General features: G+C 35.1%; 3 protein-coding genes across 4 annotated transcripts; 2 read left to right on the top strand and 1 right to left on the bottom strand.

Annotated features, from left to right (window-relative positions):
* The first annotated feature begins 140 nt into the window (after window positions 1-140).
* LOC101206393 (alpha/beta hydrolase domain-containing protein 17B) lies at window positions 141-4,785 on the top strand. Its single transcript, XM_004146054.3, has 5 exons — window positions 141-794; window positions 2,693-2,729; window positions 3,237-3,473; window positions 3,555-3,602; window positions 3,983-4,785. Exons 1-5 carry the CDS (start codon window positions 472-474, stop codon window positions 4,508-4,510), a joined length of 1,173 nt encoding a protein of 390 aa, XP_004146102.1. The 5' UTR covers window positions 141-471; the 3' UTR covers window positions 4,511-4,785.
* A 218-nt stretch (window positions 4,786-5,003) lies between these two features.
* LOC101206627 (bZIP transcription factor 16) lies at window positions 5,004-9,928 on the bottom strand. The gene is made up of 13 exons (XM_004146055.3): window positions 9,551-9,928; window positions 9,108-9,290; window positions 8,676-8,732; window positions 8,480-8,554; window positions 7,777-7,866; window positions 7,601-7,660; window positions 7,354-7,523; window positions 6,916-6,970; window positions 6,467-6,509; window positions 6,122-6,387; window positions 5,967-6,044; window positions 5,747-5,872; window positions 5,004-5,481 (listed from the first exon to the last, which is right to left on the bottom strand). The coding sequence occupies exons 2-13, from the start codon at window positions 9,177-9,179 to the stop codon at window positions 5,356-5,358; spliced, it is 1,218 nt and encodes a 405-aa protein (XP_004146103.1). The 5' UTR covers window positions 9,180-9,290; window positions 9,551-9,928; the 3' UTR covers window positions 5,004-5,355.
* A 1,363-nt stretch (window positions 9,929-11,291) lies between these two features.
* LOC101206874 lies at window positions 11,292-16,029 on the top strand. 2 transcript variants are annotated; one of them, XR_004215587.1, is made up of 4 exons: window positions 11,292-11,971; window positions 13,184-14,322; window positions 15,493-15,698; window positions 15,857-16,029. XR_004215587.1 is itself a non-coding variant. In XM_004146056.3 (3 exons), the coding sequence occupies exons 1-3, from the start codon at window positions 11,569-11,571 to the stop codon at window positions 15,565-15,567; spliced, it is 1,617 nt and encodes a 538-aa protein (XP_004146104.1). In that variant the 5' UTR covers window positions 11,292-11,568; the 3' UTR covers window positions 15,568-16,028. The 2 variants fall into 2 exon arrangements, 1 of the variants encoding a protein (XP_004146104.1); XM_004146056.3 differs by having other exon boundaries at window positions 15,493-16,028.
* Window positions 16,030-17,209: the final 1,180 nt, after the last annotated feature.

Below are 17,209 nucleotides of genomic sequence, written 5' to 3'. Positions count from 1 at the left end.
GGGTCGAATTGGGTTGTTTAACCCAAATCAAGAAGGAAAGCACCAATTAGAAAAATGCAAATTAAAATTAAAAAAGGAAAACAAGAGTTTGCTTAATTAGTTTAATAATATAATGGCTCTGTGTTCTTCTGCCACTCTGCTTTCTCTCTCTCTCTCTCTCTTTCTCTCTCTTTCTGTGTTTAGAAATCTGAAAACTTTACATTACAAACAATGATCTTACACAAATATAGCTAAACATCCAAATCCCATTTCCTTCATTTTCAAAACCCATTTCATTTCATTTCTCCATTACTCATCTCTCTCTCTCTCTCTATTTCTCTCTGTCTAAACCCCATTTTCTCTCTCCTTCTCTGTTTTTTTTCAAAACTTTCACCACCCTCTCCTCCAAAAAAAAAAAAAAAAGAAAAAAAACCAAAAAATGTTGTGAATGAATCTCATGAGTTTAAGTTCAATAAGGTGTTTCAGTGGTGAATGGGTTGCATGTTCTCTCAATTGGCTTCAAAATTTGCCTTCTTTCCGCCGTCGCCGGCGACGTATCAGATCAGAAAAGGAGAAGGGGAAGGGGAGCGGAGGCTGACGGTGGTGTCGGCGGCGGCCGGGACGGCAGTGGAGGATAGTTTGTTGGATGTATTGATGATAGATACCAAACGTGGGAATAAGATAGTGGGATTTTACTTGAAGAATCCTTGTGCGAGACTAACTCTGCTTTATTCACATGGAAATGCCGCTGATCTTGGTCAACTCTATGATCTTTTTCTTCAGCTTAAAGTTAATCTTAGAGTTAATCTTATGGGGTTTGTTCTCTCTCTCTCTCTAGTTCTTTGGGTGGAAATTTGAGGTTTAGAGAAGGTTTTTGGTTACTTGGTGGTTTTTTCCCCTCACTCAAACATTTGCTACTGTTTTTCCCCTCCATTTTCAAGGAGTTGGGGTTTTTACTTTATGTGTTATTCTCTCTGTTTAAGGTTCTTATGGGTATTGAGTAATTGGAGCTCTGTTTTTTTTAAAAACTTTTTTGAGTTTCTATTACATGGAAGGAATTGTGGTTTCTTTTTCTTTTTCTTTTTCTAAAAGTATATTGAAGGATATGGTTTTTTTATTTTTTTTATTTTACTTTCTTCTTAATTATCATATTTTTTAGGATTAATTGAGATTAAAAGATATTTTTGGGTTTTTTTTAGCATGTTGAGGGAGTTGTGTTTTTTTAAAATAAATTAAATTAGTTTTGCTCTTAATTTTGTTCTAATTAATGGAGCTCTGCTTTTTTAATGAAGTTTTTGGAGTTCATATTATTTACTCTGTTTTTATTTCTTCTGATTAATTGAGTTTTTTTAAAATGTTTTTTTGGGCTTTTTTTATTACTTCGAAGGAGTTGGGATTTATTTATTTACAAAATAAATAAATAAATAAAATTACCCTTCCTTTCACTTAGTCTTCTTAATTTTGTTCTGATTTATGAAGCTTTGTTTATGTTGTTTTCATTATTATTTTGTATTATTACATTTTAGGAATTGGTTTCTATTCTCACCCTCTCTTTTAAGTTCCTTCTGATTAATGGAGCTCTGTTTTTGTTGAAGCTTTTTTTGGAGTTTTATTACTTTGAGAACTGGAGGGTTTTCTTAACTTTTTCTTTTGTGTGGCTATTGTTTCTCTTTCTCTGCCATGTTTGATACTTACAAGGATTTTTTTTTATCTTTTTTATTTTATGAAATTGGTTTCAATCTCATGGGTTCAATCTTCTCTTTCACTTTATTCTGATTTATGGAACTTTGTTTCTATTTTTGGCCGTGGCTTCTCTTTCTCTGTCATTTAAAAAAAGAAAATAGAAATTAGAAGGCTTTAGTTATTACTGGGTTCAATCCTCTCTTTTTCCTTTTACTTTTGAATGTTTCATCCGAATGGGATTTTGAAATTTACTGTTGTTTTTGCATTTGTGTTTGAAGATTTTACATTTTTACATCAATTATTTACCACATAGATGATTGAGTGGAAAGTGTAAAGTGAAACAAGAGAAGGGTTAGTTTAATAGTTCCAAAGTTGGTTTCTTTTTCAGGTCATTTTTTTAACCTTCTTTCTTACCTTTTCCCCTGAAAAAAAGCACCCATTTTCTCTCCTCTTTTAGTTGCAAAATGTGATTTTTTTTTTCTTTTGATGGAGTTCTGTGAAACTTTTGCTTTTTACTTCCTTTTCCATTCTTCTTTTCTCTCAAGATTTGCTTTCCTTTTCCATATAATATGATTTTTTTCTCTTTTGGAATAAATTTCAATTACTCAACTTTTGTTTTCTAGAAATTTTGTTTTATAAACTTACTGACATTTATGTAATTGTCCTATTTGTTGGTTTACATGTAACAACCATAGTTTTGGTCGAGTAGTCGGAAGAACGAGATGTGCGTTTTTCTGGTTGTTTACTCAGAATATTGAATTCTACTAGTTTCTTGGAGTCGAATGTTGTATGTTATGATCGTTGGACCTTTGAGATAATTAGTCCAAGTGTGCGTAAGTTGCCTTAAGCAGTCATGGTTGTTGCAAAAAAATGTTGCACTAAGACATTATACCATAATCTCGGACCTGTTTTCATTTGCTATGGATTTTGTTGAGCTTTTTTTGGTACTATTTCGATGGATTTGGTTGTTTTCGCCTGTTACATGCTTACATGTTTTCGTATCTAAACTTTTTGTAATCTTTTTATGCAGATACGACTATTCTGGCTATGGAGCTTCAACTGGTAAGGTATGTTGCTGTTTCACTCTACACCCCAATCTGTTGTATTTGACTCTATCATTTAAGTAAACAGTTTATGCCTTAGATTTGACTGTTTGTGAGTTTAGTGTTTAGGGGTTAATCTCTACATTGATTTCAATTTGTTGAAGTTGTGATAAAGTGTTTAAAACCTGTTACAAACAAAATCTAGAAATGAAAGGGTAAGACTTAACATTTCTGCGTCACGTCAAAAAAATTGCGGTTTGACGAGGGCATGAGATTAACCCAAAATACAAGGGCAGTAATCTAGGCTGCTTGTGAATGAAATTTTGATGAATTTGAACTCCTTAGCATTTTATTCGAGCCTTTTGTGACGATGATTCATTGGCGCTCGTTACAAAAAAGGTTGGATCATTGTTAGAAGGCTGAATTAGCTAGCTCTCGTTCAGTTTTTTATCATTGCTCTATGCTGTCTACCAAAAACTTAAATTGCAGTCGCTGTTGGCTAGTTGAATTAACGTTATTTGTGAAATCCAGCCTAGCGAATCGAATACGTATGCTGATATCGAAGCAGTGTACGAGTGCCTTGAAACCGAGTACGGAGTTAGCCAAGAAGATTTGATCTTGTATGGACAGTCTGTTGGAAGTGGACCAACATTGCATTTGGCTTCTAAATTGCCGAGGTTGAGGGGTGTCGTCCTGCATAGCGCGATCCTTTCAGGTCTACGAGTTCTATGTCACGTTAAGTTCACCTTTTGCTTTGATATTTATAAGGTAACATGCCTATCTTCGACATTTATGGATTTGATACTTTCATCTGTGCATTAAGCTTGTGAGTTCTCTCTTTTCTTGCAGAACATTAATAAAATTAAGAAGGTGAAGTGTCCTGTGCTTGTAATACATGTAAGTTCATTCTCTCATTCTCTCTTTTGGATATCTTTCATGAATATACTAGGAAATTAACTTAAACATAAAGCAATTAACAACATTTTTCACTTTGCTTCAACTCGAACTTGTTCCCAGTGGTTTCGAACCGGATGTTTGATTAGATTGTCGGGTGCGTTTCGGCGTACGTGAATATATGTATGGATAACTATTCCTTTTCCTGTCACTTAATCACTGACTTTGTGGTAACATATCATAAAATGGCTCTAATTACCCAATCAATTGTTGTATCAATGTCGATGAGTTTCATCTAGGATGTAAGAATGGAGTTTTTGGATTCCACCATCCAATTGCTGTATAAATTTGTGACTTTTGATGTTTTCGAATGTAATTCGCAGGGCACCGAAGATGATGTTGTCAATTGGCTCCATGGAAATGGATTATGGAAAATGTCGAGAGAACCATACGACCCTCTATGGATAAAAGGAGGAGGACACTGCAACTTAGAACTTTATCCTGACTATATCCGCCATCTTTGCAAGTTCATTCACGAAATGGAGAACATAACCACAAAAATTCGCCTTAAAAGAATTCGACAAACTCTTGACCTGCAAAAAAGATCCTGTTGTTGTTCAGTTTCTTGTCATGGATGGTGCTGCAAAGTCAAATGTTGGCAACCAAAATGCTCGAGACCAAGCTGTGCGAGTTGCTGCTCAGTACGGTTGAAATGTCCTGCATCCTGTAAACCTAGATGCCCGAAATGCCCGACGCTGAGGTGCTGCTTCAGCTGCCCGTCCACTAATTGCTTTAGTTGGAAATGCTGCTGCTGCACTAGTTGTTTGCAATGGAGATGCAGCAGTGACTGTTGTTGTAGCAGCTGTTTTCAATGGAGCTGCTGTTGTGAAAGAAGGTCGTCCAATGAGTGAGAAAAGGGAAGGATTTTTCAATGGTGGGTTTGTATAGAATGCTTTGCTTTTATTAACACCCCTTTCTAAAATTGTGCAGTAGCTTTATAGAACAAGAGGAAGAGAGTATTTTTATCAGATAAATTCTTTGGGGGGAAGAAGATTTTATTTAATTATATTATTCCTTTCAATTTGTTATCTTCAGAATGTGAAAACTAGCCCTTCTCAATATCCCAATGTCATCATTTATATCATCAAATCGTGATCGTAGGATCATGGTGGCATATTGATTTCCTTGTTTGTTGAGCTATGCTTGAGTTCGCCCACCACTCCTTTGTTTGATCTTACATGAATCTTAATCAGTCTATTGGATGAAATGAGAATAAAAACAAAAACAAAAATGGTTGCTCCTACAACATTTGTGTCCAACAAGAAAAACACTGAAAAAATAATTGTGTCAAATCAGGATGGTCAACCAAATTTCAAGAAGAAAAACCACAAATACAGATAAGAAAAGTACAAACAAGTAAAGCCTTCGCCAGATATATTAATTTTTTTCTCCAAGTTAACAATTAATGTGGATGGTTTTAGTACAGAAGCTAAAGTGAAAGTGTACATGCTACAAGAATACTTTCACACACCAAATATCTAATCTTTGGGGGCTTTGACAAGTTAAGGATACACCCCATCATAGAGATATAATTAATTGATCACAGGAGTAAATAGTCCTAAAACTATAACAGGTCAGCAGCTTACATAATAACTCAACTACACTACAAGCCATGAGAACTAAAATTTTGGGGTTGTTGACAAATTAGTTAAGGTTATGCGCCTAAAAAATGCAGCAGCAAGCAGGGAGGGAAGATTCAATTCTTGTTACCAACTTGCACGACCTCTGACTCTGTAGTTTTTGTGGTGGTTTCATTATTTGTACGCTGGCCATTCCTGCTGGTCCTTAGTTCTTCGTTTCCCGAAACTTCTCCGAGTCTTTCCTGCATAAACAAAATCTAGCCTATAAGATGGGGATGGGGGGAGGGGGGGTAACTGCATGTACGATGAAATAGATTACAATATTATTCAAAGAACAGCTTGCTCCATTTTGTATATATACTATGTACATAAAGTAATTAATTATTTATATATATATAGATATCAACATCATAAAGTAATTAGTAATGAAGTGTGATGGTCAGGGTGAGACGACATGTTGACTGAGAATAAATTGAGAAATAGGAAAATAAATATTTTCAGTATTACCTTCAGAGAAGCGTTCTCCGAAAGTAGCTGTTCATATTCACTCCTTATCCGGTTAACTTCAGACCTAAGACTGGCATTTTCTTCTTGTAAGGCTTCTGCTCGGTGGGCTAATTCATCACATTCTGCCTGAAAAACATGAGTTCAGGACCAATGGTTATAGGAGAACACGAGAAACCAGGTTTACCAACGAGATTAATAGTTTCCAGAAGCTTTTCAATACCTGCTTGCGTAACCGGGATCGTCGTGCAGATTCTCTATTTGATTGCTTTCTTCTCTGTCTTTTAAGCTCTCTCTCATCCTAAATCCAAAATTTGATCATTATTCTTTTTTTTTTCGACTTTGAAGTCCAAGATTTTGAATTATATTAGAGCTTACCTGCAGCCAAAGCTGTGACTGTATGCTATCCCGAGATCCAGTGGTAACTAGTCCTCCAGCAACTGGAGTTGATTGAACCTTCCCACGCATTGCAGGGATAGCGGATGATGCGCCCCAATAGTCCATTCCAATATTTAAGTTGGTTGTTGGACCGGGAACAACTCCTGGGGCCCCAGCAGTTGCCAATGGGATGACAGCCATAGCCTGAGTATTAGATCCTCCATTTTGAGTACCATGCACTGAGTTACCGTTCTGAGATACTTCAACTGCAACAGGAAGATGCATTTTTTTTTTTACCATGTCTGACATGAGATATTGTCAAGACCAAAGAAAAAAGAACCAAACCTTCCAAACTGTCTTGCCTGGAACCTAACTTAGGTTGTGATTCCTACAAAATTAAAATACTACACAATCAATTTATCTAGAAAGAAAGACTGGAAAAACAGTTGGAAAAAAATGGCAACCAAACAAATTTGGCATCACAACTATCCAAGTAATAAGCAGTATCAACATACTTTCCACTCTCTCATTTCATTTTCCCCCTCAATCAATCTAGTTTAACATTCCAACTCGACTTATACGAACTCTCTAACTTTCATTCTCAGGTTTCCTCAGTTGAAAGAAATCAGGGGGTTGACTACTTATACTTCATTTCTTCTGACAGTCTAAAAAAAACCCATAACAACATTTGACTCAACTACAGAAACAGAATCTATCTAAGCCACATCCAAAAATAAATAAATTGATCCATTAGAGAGGAAAATGTCAATAGATAAGCAATGACCACTACTTACATTTTGAGAATTGGCATCACTTCCTTCACTTGTACCTTCACTGCCACTCTCAGCACTACAAAACCAGGTCAGATTAAAATCACCAAAGGTCCAAAGGGTCCAATGACCCATCAAAAAATTTGTAGGACTACAGTTCTGAAGAAAGTGAAGTTTTTATGAACCATCTATATTCTTGTTCAATCACCACTGCATTAAAAATCTAGAATTTCCCATGTTAGTCAGTCCTCACAACCATGATAAATGTTCACTCAATTGCAGAGTTTCCTCTCCCACCCAAAAAAACAAAAGCACAGAAAAAGGCCCGAGTGGTTATGACATTATTTTGATAATTTAGGTATGAAACTTCAAAGAAACAGTTTTCGTTTTCTCTTTTGTATTTTCTTTTTCTTCTCTTCTTCTTTAGGAAATGATAAGAAATTTATAGAAAAGTTAAACAACCTCTTAGAGTATGCTCCGTTGGCAGATGTTCCAGATGTTTTACCCAGCTCATTGTTCTTCCCTGTAATCATGTTCAAACTGCCCAAACTTCCTTTCGATCTTTTAATTGGCAACTTTTCCTTTACTTCAGGTGGCTTAACGTCTCCCTCCAAACTTCCTGCTGTATTACCCTATATACGTCTTCACATGTCATTTTTACCCGCTTAAAGACAATTATACATCATTATAAAATAAAGAGGAAACTCACAGAGGCCTCAGTGACGCCATTCGGAGAAGGCATTGCAAATGGGCTAAAAGGATATGATCCCTGTTATACATGTTGGAATGTAGCATACAATTAAAGCAGAAGCGTCAGACAAAGCATAATATAGAAGTTTTGAACGTAATTTAAAAAAAATATAAAACCATCATGCCAAGAAATACCGGGGGCATGGAAGGGTGAGCATATATGCCACCAGGTGGATACATTGCAACATATGGATGTGGAGGCGTGCCATAAGGAGGCATAATATGCTGCAAGTAAAAACTCATGTTTAGATAAACACACGATGCACTTCTTTCCTAAAAGGAAAAAGGAAAAGAGAAGATTTCTGGAAGCCATGAATCAGCCAATTCCAATGCTCTGAACTAAAAGTTAGAAATTAAAGAAGCGCTTTCTAATTTCCAACCCACAGAGATAAACATCTGAAATGCTACCAAATGGAATTTAAGACAAAAACTAAAGCAAATTATCCTTACAAAAAGTTACAAAGGTAGCTCAATAAATCAGGAGAAGGAAAATAAAGAAGCAAGAGCCAATTTACAGATGATGAAGGATATTGTATTCTCTATATTCATTGACTGATCTAAACATCCATTGCAACCCTTTTGTTAAAATCAAAACTTCACTATAACTCAGTAAAGCCAGGACAAAAAAGCTTCATGATCGAGCATTGACATGTCACGTGTAGCAATAGCATAAAGTTTCCAGAAAAGTTCATTTAAGAGACACAGCCTTAACGCCATGATCCACAAGTACGTTACTAGTGCCTTAACTAAAATACTAATAATACTAATAATAAGAAGAAGATGAATAGGAGGAGGAGGACTAAAAACTGATCTATCATTCCAGTGGTGGTACATGTACCTGAACTCCCCACATATATGGGTGAGCCTGGGGGCTTGACGCCAAGAAACCATGCGGAGGAATAGGTGAATATGCCTGAAAACCAAAAAAAATAAATACATGTGTATATACTTATATGTATATATGTAACAATCTAACCACAATGCCATCCCAAAATACAAGATTATTAAACTAAAAGCTTTTGCCAAAGTGTAACCTGAAAACCCGACCAATCAGGATTAACCGTGCCAGCACTAGTGGTTGTAGTCTGCTCCTGTAAAACAAACTTTATAGACTGAGGCCCATGTTGTGATACTTGATAGAAAATTTAAGTTGTTTTACAAACTGGATCCGTGATCAGGTTCCTTTGAACACATATACTAATTTGAGGTATGCTTCTAGCAAACTGTTTGCTCATACGCTTGTTTCTGTCATACAAATTCTAAGTTTTTTTTAATAGAACAGTTCTGCAGAGGAAGAAAAATGGTTCCATTTAACACTCAACACTAATTTGATCTTGATATTTACTTGTCTCTCAGCCCATATTTTTATTTAAGAATAACTTGGTCGTTATAGGAACACAATAAAATACACACACATATTTCACTTAACAAATAAAATAAAACTCCAAAATAAGCCTAAAATAAACCTGTGTAGTAGTAGGAGGCGGTGTCTTCGTCTCCCTGTCTTTTGGTGGTTTCTCCATCTCACTGCCACTCATGGTTCTGCTTCACCATCTTCCAGCCATCCTCCAAGCCTTTCCAACAACACGAATCCTAATCTCTGCAACACTCTAAACTGAACGAGCCGCAACCTAACGGTGATGAATTTCCTTTAACAAAAATCAACAACTTCAAATTTTAAAGTCCGGTACAAATCGAATGAGAAGATAAAAACAAAATAATTCCCACAATTCAGAATTCCGTTTGAGCTGCGAAGTTGCTAGGAAAACAAGCACACTATCCATTTCCAACATGCATGAAGCTAAACAATAACGAACAAAACCAAAAACCCTAACAAAAATGGGGGAATAAACAAAAACACGACATCACTCACAATTCAAATTTAAACAAGAAGGAGCATTTCACTTACCAAAAGTCGAAACTTCAAAAAAACCCCTGGAGGAGAAGAATTCGAGACTCGATTCTGAGCCTCGAAAGGTGATCAAATGACGAAAGGAGGTAGGAATTAGAGGATGAGTAAGAACAGCGGAGCGAAGAATTGAAGAGAAACAAAGTTGAGATGAATGAAGGGAGACAGAAATTGAAAGAAAGATTGAAGCTTTCGATTTTGTGTCTGGGAAATGAAAAGATCAGAAGTGGAAATTACAAGAGATTTGACGATGAGAGTCGTCGTACGGAGTTACTGTTCTTTCTCTTTCTCTTTCTCTCTCAGGAAAAGTTGCGAAATCGCCGTCTCGCCCTTCAGCCTCAGGGCAAGCCACGCCACTCCATTCTCTCTCTCCCTCTCTCATTCCTTCGGCATGACCGATATTCCTGGGCCGAAGCCCAGTTCAATTTTGTTGGGCCTAATACATTGGGCTGCCCATCCGTTTTCATACGAATCCAGAATTATGGTTGATAAACTTGGTAGACTTGTATCGCTTGTAAATTTGTATAGACCAATATATATAATATAGTCTATTATTTTATCATTTATAGAATTTGACAAACTTTGTTATATTTGCATTTTCTTAAAATGGTGCTATATACTTAATTATTTTGCATTTAATTGCTAAATTTACAATCATCCCTAAATTATATTGTAATATTTAAAAATTTTGTAAATATAGCAAAACTATAGCAAACTTATATTGACGATAGACTGATATGGTCTATCAATGATACTTCAATATTTACAATACGGTCTATGCATGATAGACTTCTATAATTGATAGAATTGGACAGATATTGTTATATTTGTAAATTTTTTAAAATGTTGTTATATACTTAATTATTTTGAATTTAATTGCTAAATTTGCAATTATCCCGAAATTATAGGATAGTCAAATTACATTGGCAACATTGTAAACAAAACTATATATATACGCACTAAAATCTAACGGTGATAAACTTCAAATATATTGATAGAATTCTATAGTGATAGATTTTTATGGTTTATGGATGATAGACAAATATTTACAACATGATCTATAAGCGATAGATTTTTTTCATTTAAATTAAAATGGTTAATCATGTTTGTATATAGGATTTATTATAGTGCAAAATACAAAATTACAAATTGTAGATAAATATTTGAGACAACGTACGATGGAGTTTTTCCTCTTAATGATAACATTATTAAAAATACTTTAGGAATATAGCAAAATTTCACTGTCTACTAGTGGTATAGAGTCATAGATACCATCGGTTTCTAACAACATTGATAGACGATAGCAATATGGTATCTATCAATGATATTTTGCAATGTTTGTAAATATTTTGATTAATTTTGCTATATTTTAAAATAACTAAAATCTTGTTAGTACAATTACAACGAAAAAGAGGATCGAACTTCTCACCTCTCACATGTAAATTATATCAATTATAACATCAAAATAACTTATAAGCTTTTTGTCAATTTAATATAATAAACATCACCAATAAACATAGAGAGATACTGATCTAATGTATATATACATCGATGTCTATAAGTATCTGTAGTTATATTATTCAAACATTTGTTCAATTGACATTTGTATGTACTAATATGGAAATATATGATTTGAAACCTCAAAAAGAAAACTGTAAAAGATATTTTGTCTTTTCTTTTTTCATTTTTGAGAAAACCCAAAAAACAAAAATTCTATAGCTATAAAAGTTTTGCTTTAAAATAATTTCTCTAAATTGTTGGAAGGATATACAAAAGAATAGAGCTGGGAAACAGAAGGAAGTTGGAAAGTGGAATAGTATTGCTGAAGCTGGTCCCGGCGATTTTGAAATTTCAGGAAGCAGCGATTGGAAAATCAAGAAATTTAGCTACGATTTCACGCTAGAATCGGTATGAATTTGAGATTCTGTCGTTAAATCCTTACTATACCAATGGATTGCCACACTTTGATCAACCAGTTATCGTTCCTGTCTTTGATTCCTGCTTGAATTCATTTTCGTATGAGTTTTGGTTCTCAATCGAGAAAGAAAGCGTTCAATAGGAAGTTGTATAGGTATAGAATGATCGATCTGTTTCTACAAGAGTCCACCTTCAATGACGAACAGGATGTTAGCTCTGAGAAGTTGAGAATTTCTCTGTTAAGTGAATTAGAATCTGTTTTATGGAAGTTGCTGACTTGTGGAGGACGGTCGGAGGTTCGATTATGGCTTTCTAATACCATAGCCAGTGTGACATCGATCAGTCCCCAGCATCAGCGGGACCTGTTTATGACATTACTGAGACGGAAGCCATTGAAGTGGGCCTTTGCTTCTCAATTACTGCAAATGTTATTTGAAAAGAGATCAAGGGAGGCAGGGATTCTCATTGCTAAGAGAAGCTACATAATGGAAAAGTTTTTCGAAGGTGACTGTTCTGTTTGCTTACTCATCGTCAAATTTAGCGATAGAAATTCTAGCTGGTAGTAAGAACACTTTATCAAATCTTCATTCTTTCAAGTTGGTTTAGTAGATGAACACTAAGAAAGAGAACCCAAATCACATTTTGCTATTTCGAGTATATCTTTCTAGATTTGATTTGATTTTCTGTGTTTGGCAAGGCATTTATTTTTTAAACAATATTCTCTGGCTGGAAAATAATACCCTGAACCTTGTTCTTAAGGACCCGCTATGTATTTATGTAGATTTAAGAGCATGGGCATAGATATGACTTATGAGACATGGAGACGACAAAGCTTAGAGCCTTGTACATGTAATTAGGATGTACATTTTTTAAGTGTATATTATTTTGATACATCTCAACCATTCTCTTGCTAAAAGCTTGTTGTAGTTTGGGATAATTGTGCATTTATGATTTAACACTTTATGTTATCAGTTTTAAAATGAAATAACTACTTAACATAAAGAATTTAAAATCAACACTGGTTATGTATTTAATGTAGTTCATTCTAAAATATTCACGAATGTTCATTGTTTCTTGTGCTTATCAAGTGTTTGGTTCCAACAAGTATCAGATTTGGATTTCAATTGTCAAACCAGCATCTGACACATGTCTATTTTTGTTTAACAAGCATATAACTATTGTGAAAGTGCCAACTGACATGGAGAAATATTCAAATGTTATTTTTTCGATTTGTACGACCTCATGTTTCTCATAACCAATTGGAGAAATGTTTAACTCCTTTGGCTTTGGGCTTTTTCCCCTCTGTATTTTCATCTATCAATGGAAGTAAATTCTTATTAAAACAAGTGTGCTTGTGCTTTATCGACGTAAATTGTTTACCAAAGCCTCTCTAAAATATAGTTTCACACGAATTTGGCTAATAGATTCAGAGTATGTATGGTTTGTCTATTGTGGAAATGCCGTTGCTATGTTTCGTTCCTTTTATGGTTATTCCCATCTTGTAATTTATCTTGTGTTTAGTTTTCTTCTTTATCAACAGATTTTAACCTTAATTTAAGATATTACAACTGCTTTCCTTGACAGAGGAGTTTGTGTATTAATGGCACAGCATACTGCCCAATCATAAATGGAGTGTTTTCTCTAGTTCTGTCTTCAATGATTTGTTTTCACTTTCCATGGAAATTCCTGATAATGCTATCACTCTTGATTCTGCAGGAAACCCAAGACGAATATCTCAGTGGTTTTCCAATTTTGCCACAAATGGTGCATCAGATCATGGAAAAGGTGCCAAGGCCTTGGCACAGTTTGCTTTTGTAAATAGAGACATTTGTTGGGAGGAGCTTGAGTGGAAGGGGAAACATGGGCAGTCACCTGCCGTGGTTGCAACAAAGCCCCATTATTTTCTTGATCTGGATGTGCATCAAACTGTGAAGAATTTCATTCAGAATGTACCAGAGTTTTGGTCTTCCAATGAATTTGCTGAGTCACTAAAAGATGGTGAAATTTTGTTTCTTGACACGAAATTCTTTGTGAAATATTTTGTTGATCTGATGCTTAAAGATGATCCAAAAGATGTTTGGGAAGTCATTAATGAGTTCCTGACGCATGAGTCATTTTCTTCACTGTGTCAACATCTCCTTGTTACTCTTGAAGAGGCTGATTTCTGCAACTTCCTAAAAATGTTATGCAAACTTCTTAGGCCTAGAATAGAAACCAAGGATTTTGGTAATTCGTCTTTCATGTTTGAGGTCATACTTACCAAGTATGGTGACTCTGAATCTATTGATCAGATTTTACTATTAAATGCTGTCATTAATCAAGGACGCCAACTTCTACGCCTTTTACGTGATGAAGATGGGGAAGAACAATTGGATGAAATCAAGGCTATTGTCCACAAAATTTCATCGATCTCAAGCAACTGTCATTGTTTGTTCCCATTGTTAAAGGAGTGTGACGGGAGGAAAAAGACAATAGAGATGATAAAATGGCTAGGGCTTCAGTCTTGGGTTCTTCACTATAGAATGTCAGAGGAATGCCAGACTCCTGAGTTATGGGAGTCCTTGTTTGTTGATAACGGCATAGGATTCCGAAAATCTAATGAATATTTGTTGTTGGATCACAGTTGCTCGTCAGAAGATGATGGGTTTGAACTGTATAATAGAGCACGAGCTCAATCTAAGAAGCGAAAAAAGGGGGGGAAAGGTAGAAAAAGAAGAAAAGGGAACTTTGACAGCCAGGATAGCTGTGATGACGAGCTGTTGGACTTTGATATTAAAAATGATAGGATGGACTTGAAGTTAAACACTGGAAGTTGGTTGCTTTCCACTGATGACTACACTGTACCATGGAATGCTGTAAGTACTTTGGTTGTCAACCTACATTTGACCACATTTCTGTATCTCATTGTAGTTTAAAGTACATGGTCATGGTATGAGGGCACACACTACTAAGTTCTAATGTCCCAGTCGAATGTGTTTGCTTAATAAATTTTCAGGGGAATCATTTTATTTCTTTGGTTTTAGGGTCTACCTTAGTTGTTGCTTGTGTAACTTTCATAATTTAAATCAAGGTTCTGTATTCAATTCTTAGTTCTTAATAGGAAAAAAAAAATCAACTAAAGAGAATTCCTACGGGGGGGTTATCTTGAAGCAATGCCTTGACAGGAACATGAAGATATTTAGGTACGAGAGTTGTTGAGGGGAGGATTGGTTTACAGTGATATTCAATATCTTCCCTCTGGGTGTTGGTATCACAAGAGCTCCCTGTTTATCTGTAAGACCCCCAATTATCCATACTTATAGGAGGAAGGGTAGAAAAGTAACTGCACAGGGAATTATTATGGAGAAATGATTGGAAGGACGTTCTGAGTGGTAGGGCCCACTGGGCTGAGGAATATGTGAGTCTATAAATAGGATTATTAGGTTGGAGTAGCTAGGGTATTTTTTATCTTTTAGGAGGTAGGGCTACAGCAGCCACCAGGGTCTCTTAAAACCAAGAGGCTGGTATGATCTTTTCTGCATTTTTCCTTGTTGTTTCTTGTTATTTCTTTTCATCTTGTGAATCTGGATCATTTGGCTTTATATATAAATAAAGTAAACCAGAGTACCGCCTCTGTTTAAGCCATTTATACAGTCCTTTCGGTCTAAATTATTGTTAGTATCCTAACATTATCCTTTCTTTCTTGTTCTAAATATTTGAAAATCCTTTTTTTAATTTTCTTGTTTGGCATTCCCTGATGTTTATGTTTGGGCTCTGTTTGACGTGGGTGGATCTTTTGTACTGCCTTTTATATGTTTTTCATTTTTTAAGAAGTGAAATAAAAAGAAAATAATGATCAACTGTATTTGGTTTATGGTTATTTTGAAATGCTTGATTGCATGCGATCCTTTACTTGAAGACAAAAATAGTTTCATTTTTTCTTTTGTGTTTCCTTCCTTCACATACTTCATGAATTCAATGGAATTAGTTCCCTAATAAAAGGAAACGAAGTTCTGCAGTGTACTGATTATATTGCTTTCTTGTAGAAGGATCTACCCGAACACTTATCAAAGTATTGTATGGCTTCTTGGATGAAATGGCTGTTTGCTAAGAGGGAATGAAGAACGAAGCTTTGTTAGTATGAGATATATTCAGCAGTGAAAGTAGACCGGATCTACCTTCTGAAACCGTTGTAGCTACCGACAAGCTTAATTTTACCAACAGATACAAGCACAAGATCGAACGTGTATTGGTAAGGCAAGAAATGATGCAATATGCCACAAGTTCGTTGTACATTACATGCTATCAAGTTAACTTATAGCCTTTCGTTAAACATATTTCTTTCTCATAGAATACAATTACTCATATGCTAACTAACGAATTACCATTGAATTGTATTATTGTTCTTAGATTGTAATATGTTGCTGATCAGGAATATATGAGGATTAGAACTTAGAAGCTCAGGTCAGTTACCACTTTTGCTTCCTTTTTCGGTAGAACAAATATGTTTAGTTTTTGTATTGTTTGTAAATAGACTCAATTCAATTCTGAATCTGGTTCGCAAAAATTATTGGTTCCGGTTTCTCTTGTGCTAGGTGATTAAAATTTCTTACTCGTACATCGCAATTAGTAGATATAGCATTTATGGAATAATATGATCCACAGGATTAAAAATTAGATTCTAAGGGGGCGTTTGAGCCTCTAACTTGCCTTGGGAGGAGTGGACTACTCATTCAATGTTTGGGTCTCCTATTACAATAGTTGGAGTTCTTGGTTATTATAACAATTAGACTATTTGAAAATCCTCGTTGTCTATGGTGTTTACCATTTTGTAACTATTCTCCCTCCTTATTTGATCCAAACTAAAATAGTTTGTACCTCGACGACAACACTTATAACTCACATACTATAGTAAACCAACTCAATACTCCAAACAGCCCTCTACTAAACCGACCATTCTCTCTTCCTTCCAACCCTTCCATCACATAAGGCTTGATCCCATTGATGTTTTTCTTCAGCTGGTTAAATCCTTTTGTCAAAAAGGAAGGTAGTTACAAAGAAAGAAGTAAATTGTGAAAGATGAAGCTGGGAAGTAGAATGGAAAGTGTAAAGGTAGAAAATGGTTATTTTAGCACTCAAGTGTACTTTTTTTCGAGTTCAAGTTGGGGTGAGAAATTTGAATCTGGATCATCTGGGTTCTCAGTACATACAGGTGTCAATTAAGCTTGTTCGATATATAAAGAGGATTTTGATTGTTCCTACTAGCTTATTCTCTTCCGTTTGGGTCTCCTCAATTTGTTCTTTGTGTTCACTGCTGGTCCATGATTGTGACTTTTAAATGCCATACCAAATCATTCATCAGATCTCTGAATTTGGGAGGTGATTAAAAGATTGGTGATTTTGAAAGAAACTCTTTCTGATTTTGGATTTTCCCCATTAATTCTTTTAGCTTCTTTTTATTATTATTTTGTTTTACTGAAGTTGATGAAACTCGTGTTCTTCTCTTTTTACTGAAGTCGATTTACCATAGGTGAGTTCATCGATCTCTCTCGACCTTCAAATCCAATCATATCTCCACAAAGTACAACATGGTCATATAAGTTGACTAATTATATTATGTTGGATTGTAGACCAACTTGACCTTTTAAGTTTATGGAATCATCAAGAGAAACTAATAATAAAGAGAAACTAATAATTGTATAGATTCAAAAATAAACTCGAGGAATCCTGTCAATTACTAGTTCAAATACTAACATTCTTAAA

This window comes from Cucumis sativus, chromosome 3 (genome assembly GCF_000004075.3).
Source record: "Cucumis sativus cultivar 9930 chromosome 3, Cucumber_9930_V3, whole genome shotgun sequence".
NCBI lineage: Eukaryota > Viridiplantae > Streptophyta > Magnoliopsida > Cucurbitales > Cucurbitaceae > Cucumis > Cucumis sativus.
The sequence above is the reverse complement of the archived record's forward strand: the minus strand, read 5'-3'. Positions and strand labels throughout refer to the sequence as shown.

Bases quoted from the DNA above. Each gene is read 5' to 3' on its own strand.
- LOC101206393 (XM_004146054.3), top strand. From the start codon at position 472: ATGGGTTGCATGTTCTCTCAATTGGCTTCAAAATTTGCCTTCTTTCCG. The intron at 795-2,692 runs GTTTGTTCTCTC...CTTTTTATGCAG, and splicing joins CTTAGAGTTAATCTTATGGG to ATACGACTATTCTGGCTATG. The intron at 2,730-3,236 runs GTATGTTGCTGT...TGTGAAATCCAG, and splicing joins ATGGAGCTTCAACTGGTAAG to CCTAGCGAATCGAATACGTA.
- LOC101206627 (XM_004146055.3), bottom strand. From the start codon at position 9,179: ATGAGTGGCAGTGAGATGGAGAAACCACCAAAAGACAGGGAGACGAAG. The intron at 8,555-8,675 runs GTTACACTTTGG...TTTGGTTTTCAG, and splicing joins CTGATTGGTCGGGTTTTCAG to GCATATTCACCTATTCCTCC. The intron at 6,510-6,915 runs GTAAGTAGTGGT...TTAATTTTGTAG, and splicing joins GTGATGCCAATTCTCAAAAT to GAATCACAACCTAAGTTAGG.
- LOC101206874 (XM_004146056.3), top strand. From the start codon at position 11,569: ATGAGTTTTGGTTCTCAATCGAGAAAGAAAGCGTTCAATAGGAAGTTG. The intron at 11,972-13,183 runs GTGACTGTTCTG...TTGATTCTGCAG, and splicing joins AATGGAAAAGTTTTTCGAAG to GAAACCCAAGACGAATATCT. The intron at 14,323-15,492 runs GTAAGTACTTTG...GCTTTCTTGTAG, and splicing joins ACACTGTACCATGGAATGCT to AAGGATCTACCCGAACACTT.